Genomic DNA, 8,316 nt, shown 5'->3' with positions numbered 1-8,316 from the left:
TACTAGGGATGCTAAAACCTTTCCTTTACACAACCTGTTCCTTACCTTAGAATTTCTGAAAGACCAATTAGGTTTTCTAGTAACCATAATACTAGGTGGCGACTCCTTTTTTTCACAAAACAAAGACCCCGAAATCTAATCCTTGCTTCTAGAAAGGTCACCACGACGTCGAGCTCTCTTGAGGGTACGACAAAAAGCAAAACCAATAGAGACGTGATTGCGCACTCATGAGCTAAGTAAATAGGGTAGAACTGGTTTAATTTTGTATTTTAAAAGTATTTTTTTAAAAAATAAATTTTATTTTTTATTTCAAATTAATATTTTTTTGTGTTTTTATATTTTTTTAATATAATATTATAAAAAATAATTTTAAAAAACTAAAAAATATATTTTAATCCATTTACATTCTCATAAACATCCTTGAGTGCCTGCAAACAAATTATCAACACCAATGCAATACAGGTCCTGAAAAATTATGGCATTGAAACATAAAAGTTGACCTAACCTAACCCAAGCAAATTACTACCTGTTCCAGCCTCACCTAGGAGCGAGACAGCCAGCCCTCCAGTGTCTACATGGTAAGGGAATAATTCCTTCAAGAAAGCAGAGCCCAGAATTATAACAGTGATGCCTGTACAGGATATACCATGCTGCATATTAATGAGATGGTACACTGTGGAAGGCAACATGTTAAATAAATTGATCTTCTTATAATACTATGAAATATGATCAGGACAAATATATATATATAAAGAAAGAGTTGTTTATTTCACAATGATATGGTGCTTCTTTTCACGTGGAATCTTTGTTAAAGATAATATTTGTTTTTGTATTTTAAAAGTATTTTAAAAAAATTATTTTTTTTAAATTAATATTTTTTATATATTTTTAAATTAATAAATAATTTTTAAAAATAAAAAATATATTATTTTGATATATTTTAAATAAAAAATACTTTCTCAAACAACTATAAATCCAGTCCCAGCATGCTTTTCTTGTCAAATGCATGGGTGGAGTTCTGCGTAAAGCTGTTACCTATTATGTAAAACTCGTAGCAAAAACAAAACAAAATGACCCTTATTATACCACTTAACCTGAATACTACTCTATCTCAATCTTATTCACTACTTTATCAATGCAAACTAGATTTTTTCTTAAAGAAGATCAAATCTTATAAAGTGAAAACAATTATTAAAAAACTAGATAATGGCGACCACATATCAATAATTTCAGACATTACGTGGAGCACTTTCGTCATTATCATTATTATTGGTATGATAATGTTTGTTATATTATTTTTTAATTGTTAAGTTGTTTACTATATGTTAAAATTTCAAGATCTTCAAAGATGGAGAAGATCTTCAAATAAGTATCTAAAGTTACTATGGGGCCGTCTTTATTTTTCTATGTGGATTTTTTTTATTTATATTAAGAATTTCAATTTAATTATTATTTTCTTATTTAAAAATACTAATGGTAGATTGATTCTATTAGTTATACAAATTTTAAATATAAATTATTTTTCTATACAAAATTTTAAATTTAGAACTAATATAAATAAAAATATTTAGTTTATTTTTTATTTGATTACTCATATTATTGTTTAGATTATTTATAAATATTTAGAGATTTTCTCTATTTTGCTCCAATGTTAGGGATTATAACTTTAAGGATTGAGTATTTGTGGCAATAATAATAATTATTTTTTAAAATATTTTTTATTTAAAATTATATCAAAACATTATTTATTTTATTTTTAATTTTTTTGACATCAGCAAAATAATATTTTTAAATTAAAATAATTTAATTTAAAAATATATCAAAATAATATTTAAAATTTTAAATTAATTAAATTTTTAAATTTTTTAAATATATTAAAATGCTCCCCTTTAGTTTTATGATCTCCGTGTGGTGTAAATCAGCTCTCAACTTGATACAAATAGCTGCTACAATGGTTTTTTTTTAATATTTTATTTATAATATTCTGCTTAATATTTTCTTTTGTACATTCATAGAAACCACTTTGCCTTCCACACAAATCCAGGATTTTGGTGAAACTGCTGAGAGAAAAAATGAAAAGCTTTGTAGAGGCTATGCTAAAAACTACAAAGAAGTGGTCTCTTTCTTTCTAGATGTTAAAGGCTTTTGGGACGTTACGTCTGTCTTGATAAGACTCATGTCAATTAAGGAACACTTCAAGCCTCAATCTACTGATATATTTTTTGTTAGCTTTTCAAAAACAAAATTGAAGGGAGAATGTTGATTTTTTTTCTTTTAATTTAGTTTGGCTATCAAATCTAAGCACATTAGATTTGGTATATTAGATCTATATTATTTTAAATTTGATGTATTATTAAATTTAATTAACTTAGGTCTAATATATATGCTAGACTCATACACTTACACTGCATTAAATTTGATGCATTATTCAATTTAAATATCTTAGGTTTGATATACATATTAAACTAATATTATTTTGAGCTTGACGCATTACTATGTTCAAATATCTTAAACTTAATTGATTATTAAATCTATATATTTTAATATATTTAAAATGTATATCCAACTAGCTTATGCTCATACTACCTTGAGTTTTAGACGCTACTAAATTAAAATATATTTTATAGAAAAAACTAAATAAATAGTTACTCATCACTCACATATAAATATTATCTAGGCCTTTGTTGATATCATCTACCACTCACATCATTTACTTGAATAATGAACATGTTTTTTTTTTTTTAATGAAAAAGACGTTTTAACTTCATCTTCAATTACTTTATATAAATGATATAAAAGTTTCCTTCTTTATTAGATATTGCGTTTTGAAAACACAATCATGCTAAGGATTTATTATCAAATATAAAATGTATTTATTTTTATATTTTAAAAATATTTTTTAATTATTATTTTATATTTTTATATTGTTTTTATGTGATAATGTCAAAAATAAATTAAAAAACTATTATTTTAATATATTTTTGAATTAAAAATATTTTAAAAAACAAGAACTAAAACAATAACAACAAGATTTAATATAAAACAATTCTAATTGTCTCAGCGGAGAGGTGATCAAGAATACTAAAATAGTGTAAATTTTGACTTAATTCAATATTAGAATTGGGGGCAGCCTAACAATTTGAAAGAAAATAGCAGAAAAATAGGGCAACAGTACATTTAATACCTTCGATAATGGTGACCAAATATTTGTAATTTGACACGTCACCTTCTCGCGAGGAAATAATAACTAGCACAGTTTGATATTGTGGCTGCGCAGCCTCAAATATTATTGTTTGGCGATAAAAATCTATGAATATTATAGCGTGCTTCAATGGGTTTTTTCGCAATGAATAGTAAAGTATGCTTTACTGTTCATGTGTTAACTGTTTATGCGAATAATGAAGCATAATTTTATTGTTTTAACTGGATCGGTTTTGTTTAATGCTAGAAATGATCTAATAAAATAAAAAAATATTTTTTTATTTTTTTAATTATATTTTATTTAAAAAATTAATATTAAATATTATTTAATAACTGCATGAATTAGATAGAGATCGCTTGATAACACCACATTTACGGAATTTAAGTGCAATCTTAATTTTTTTCTAATTATATTTTACTTAATGTTGTTATGATCTTAAAAAATTTATGAAAATTATAGTCCTTGTTAAATATATTTCATATGTGATGAAATTGTAGATAATTTAATGGAATAATAAAAAATATTTTATATAAAGTATTATTTATTTCATGATGTAATAGCAATAGTTAAATTTACAATATTTAAATTAAAAATAATCAATATTAATACATATTTTTTAAAATTATTTTATAACCTTAATTTTCAAAGCATTTTTAACAAAACACATTAAACTATTTTTTGTTTAACCTCAATTTCAATTATAGTTTTAATCAAATATTTATTTTTTCAAATTAATCTTAACTAAAAGTATTTTTTATAAAATATTTTTTTTTCAAACCACAACCATAATAACTACCGCAATACCAAATAAAAAAATTATTTTTTACATTAGCACATCAAAATAAATTAAAAATACCAAAAAAATATTAATTTAAAATAAAAAATAAAAATTCAATATTTTTAAAAACACTCTTCAAACATAGAAATAAATAAGCTATTATTTCTCAACAAGCTACAAATAGCTGCTCCAATGGCCTTTTTTTAATATTTTATTTACAACATTCTACACAATATTTTCTTTTGTACATCCATGGAATCATCTTTGCCTTCCACACAAATTCAAAGCCCATGCTAAAAACTACAAAGAAGTTGATCTCTACCTTTCCAAAAGTTAAAGGCTTTTGGTAATTTCTGTCCTTCTTGGAAAGACTCATCTCAGTTCAAGAAAACTTCAAGCTCTAATCCACTTATATATTTGTCGCTAGCTTTCCAAAAACGAAGGAAATCTTTGGTTAACGTTCTCTAATAACTCCTTTTCTACGTGCCTTCCACACTTTTTACGTTCGAACATTTCATTTGCTCTTATGCTCTAAATTGAGTCTTTTTTGTGAGTTCCATTATTCTATTTAAAAGATTAGAAAACGCAAGCTTGCATCAACGCTAAATGCATTTTCAATCTCATATATATATATTGTGTGCGTGTCTCTCAAATGCATGGTGAAGTTCCACGGAGAGCTATTATCCATTATGTAAAATCTTAGTAAGTGAGAAATGCTAATATCGATCAATTGCTTAATATAACTGCTTTAAATAATTTGTTTGTTTTTATATTTTAAAAGTATTTTTAAAAAATAAATTTTATTTTATTTTTTGCTTTAAATTAATATTTTTTTTTGAATTATTTTGATATGCTAATATAAAAAATAATTTTAAAAAAAATTAAAAAAATATTATTTAAATATATTTTAAAACAAAAAATATTTTAAAAAATAACTACCACTCGCACTCTAAAATATAACTTTAAATGGTTAAAGTTGTAGAGTTGGGGGCTCTAAATATTTCATAAAATATCGAGTCTTGAGGCCTTGGAGTTATTATCAAGTCTTAAAAATTTTATATTTTAAAAGTGTTTTTTAATTTTTTTTTAGTTTAAATTAATTTTTTATTTTTAAATTATTTTGAAGTGATAATATAAAAAATAATTTTAATATATTTTTAAATAAAATATATTTTAAAAAATAATCATTAAATATGAAATGAAATCTAATTCTACCGGCTGATAAGAATACTAAAATAGTGTAAATGTTTACTTAATTCAATTACTAGAATTTGGGGCAGGTAACAGTGTCACAGAAAATGTCAGAAAAGTAGGGAAACAGTACAAACACCATAGATGATGTTGACTTAAATATTTGTAAGTGAAGGCATCTCATCCTCGAGAAGAAATAGTTCATAGTGCCAATAATTAATCTGCTCTCAACTTGCTGCAAGCTGTCATTACCAAATTTTAATGAAACAAATATTTCTGATTAGTCTAGAAAAGCGATCTAATAAGACGATTGTTCTCTTGTGAATTGTTTTTTTATAAAAAGTTAATTTTTAAGTATTCACAGATTATTTTATATATAAATTTAAAAAAATTGAAAAAGCTTATTTTAATATAATTAAAAAAAACATTCAAAAAACAATAGTATACTCTCCACCACCCAAAATATAGGATTAAATTGTTTTGTGGGTTCCACACCATTTAAAGCTTACAAAGAAGGATTTAAAACACAATCACGCTGAAGATTTGCAATCCATTATAATATGAAATAATACCCCATTGCATCAGCCGACAGGTGATCAATAATATTAAAATACTGTAAATTTTGATTTAATTCAATTATTAGAGATTAGGGCAATGAGTGATTATTTTTTATTTGATTTGGTTTTTATCTTTAAAAAATAATAAAATAAAATAAAAATTTAAAACTGAATTAAAACTGGTTTAAACTAACCGGTTTGATTTTATATAGATGATTTGGTTTATCAAATAATTAACTAATTAATTAAAACTCACTGCTATAGAAACTGATTCAGTTTCAGAGTAGTGGACACTGTAAAGTACCGTGTGATCCTGCGTAGATAAAAACGAACTTGAATCTGTTTATAAGAGGCTCGACTGGTTTCTAATAATGAAAACACCAATTATTTTGGATCTCTTTGTAACCGTGTTTCTATTTTTTAAGTCTAAAGAGACAGGAGAGGGAGAGGTGGAGAGGCGAGAGAGTGCTTTGATATAAGGACAGGTGCTCTAGTTAAGGTTAGTGGTGAGGGCGGGGGAGAATGTTACTCTATTAGGGAATTAGGGTTAACGGAGAGAGGTGAGAGTGACATCTTTTTTCTATTTATATCATCAACACAAAACACTGGCTAGGAATCTTTTTTGAAACGGTCTGGTCCGGTTAAATAGTTTCTACATTATAAAATCAAATACCTAATTGAATTGAAATTTTTTTTCTAACTATTGTAATATGTTTTTTTTTATTTTTTTTCTTGATTTATTCAGTTTTCTAATTTTTTTTACACACCCAAGCAGCGTGACAATGTGAAAGAAGATGTCAGAAAATCTTGAATGATGGTGACCAATATCAGTAATTTGAGACAGCACGTTCACGAAAGGTAATAGTTGATGGTGCCAAAAATTAAACCAGCTCTTGACTCGCTACAAATAGCTGCCATGGCCTTTCCTTCACATTATATTTCCTTTTGTACTTTCATGGAATCCTCTTTGCCTTCCACCCAAATCTTGGATTGTGGTGGAAGTGCTGAGAGGAAAAATGAAGCTAAAAATTACAATGAAATGATGTCCACCCTTCCAAAAGCTAAAGGCTTGAGGGGGAATGATTATTACCTGTACCAAGGCTTTTGGTACTCTTCCTTCTTCTTAGAAGGACTCATGTCTGTTCAAGAGCATTTCAATCCTCAATCCACTGATATATTTGTCGCCAGTTCTCCAAAAACTGGCACAACTTGGCTTAAGGCCCTCGCTTTTGCTGTTCTTACACGATCCCGTTTAAGTGGTTCAACAACTAGTTCTTTACTTATCAACATGCCACATGACTGCGTTCCGTTTTTGGAATTTCACGTTGCTCAAAACCCAAGTAATCGGGACTTGGCAATTCCTCTGCTATCTACTCATGTTCCTTACAGTTGTTTACCTAAATCTATCATTTCTTCTAGTTGCAAGATTATTTACATTTGCAGGGACGCAAAGGATACTTTTGTTTCTTGGTGGTGCTTTGTGTCCGCGCATCAAATGTCGAAAAATGTAGAACCTCTTCCTCTGGAAGAGGCCTTTGAGATGTTTTGCAATGGAATTTCAATCTTGGGACCCTATTGGGACCATGTTTTAGGGTATTGGAGAGCAAGCCTGGAGTTCCCTGAGAAGATACTGTTCTTGACATATGAGGAAATGAAGAAAGATACCGCTGCCCATGCTAAGAAATTGGCTGAGTTCATGGGTTGTTCTTTCACTTTAGAGGAAGAGGAGGAAGGGGAGGTGCAAAAGATAATAAGCATGTGTAGTTTTGAGAAGTTGAGCCGCTTGGAGGTGAATAAAAATGGGAAGCTCCATCTAGACACATCAATTGCTATTCAAAATAGTTTATACTTCAGGAAAGGTGAGATAGGCGACTGGGCAAATCACTTGACACCTGAAATGGGAGCGCGTCTAGATGACATAATGGAGCAGAAGCTCAAGGGTTCAGGCTTGAAGCTGCCCAGGTGACTGTGCCTGGTGTCCCATTTGCTTATCATTATTGCCGAAGTGGGTTCATCAAAAGCTGTTATCAACATCTCGTGAAACAGCAACTGTGTATCCCAATAAATACCCTCTCTGTTCATCTCTTGTATTTCCTAGCAAGTATTCACATTTTGTGAATCATCCATGTCAATAATTCAAAATGTTCTTTTGTGAATCTGTGTTTGTGACTTCATGGATTTCCTTGCATGTTTGTAAGAATTCAAAATGGGATTCCTTTTTTTTTTTAATTCTTTAACACAAGTACATGCATTCCATTCATCAGTTTTTTTAAAAAATAAATTTAATATATAATATTAGAGTGTTTTCTTCACAGAAACTGCAGTGTGTTTTTCTTCACAGCTATAAATGTTTTAAAAGAACCGAGACAGCCATACATGAGGGCGGAGCAAGGACCAAGCGAGACAACCATCCATTAAGAATGTTGAATTGCAGATCAAATGAACGTAGGCGGCACATCTGCAGAAAGGATCTCGAAATGCCTTGTAATTGGTTAAGATAAAAGATCAAGATCTGTAGGAGAACTCGTGTTTTCCACTCCTAAAACAAGCCCAGTTGCCTGCTTCATGTGCAACAGAGGCACATAAAG

At 28.1% G+C, this 8,316-nt stretch overlaps 1 protein-coding gene across 1 annotated transcript; it reads left to right on the top strand.

Annotated features, from left to right (window-relative positions):
- Positions 1-6,669: 6,669 nt before the first annotated feature.
- LOC105115992 (flavonol sulfotransferase-like) lies at positions 6,670-7,886 on the top strand. The gene has a single exon (XM_011013117.1). It carries the CDS (start codon positions 6,684-6,686, stop codon positions 7,692-7,694), a length of 1,011 nt encoding a protein of 336 aa, XP_011011419.1. The 5' UTR covers positions 6,670-6,683; the 3' UTR covers positions 7,695-7,886.
- Positions 7,887-8,316: the final 430 nt, after the last annotated feature.

Source organism: Populus euphratica, unplaced genomic scaffold, assembly GCF_000495115.2.
Source record: "Populus euphratica unplaced genomic scaffold, PopEup_1.0 scaffold822.1, whole genome shotgun sequence".
NCBI classification, from domain to species: domain Eukaryota; kingdom Viridiplantae; phylum Streptophyta; class Magnoliopsida; order Malpighiales; family Salicaceae; genus Populus; species Populus euphratica.
This window is presented reverse-complemented; position numbering and strand designations above follow the sequence as displayed.

What these genes read in the sequence shown, in the direction of transcription:
- LOC105115992 (XM_011013117.1), top strand. Translation starts at nt 6,684, where the DNA reads ATGGAATCCTCTTTGCCTTCCACCCAAATCTTGGATTGTGGTGGAAGT.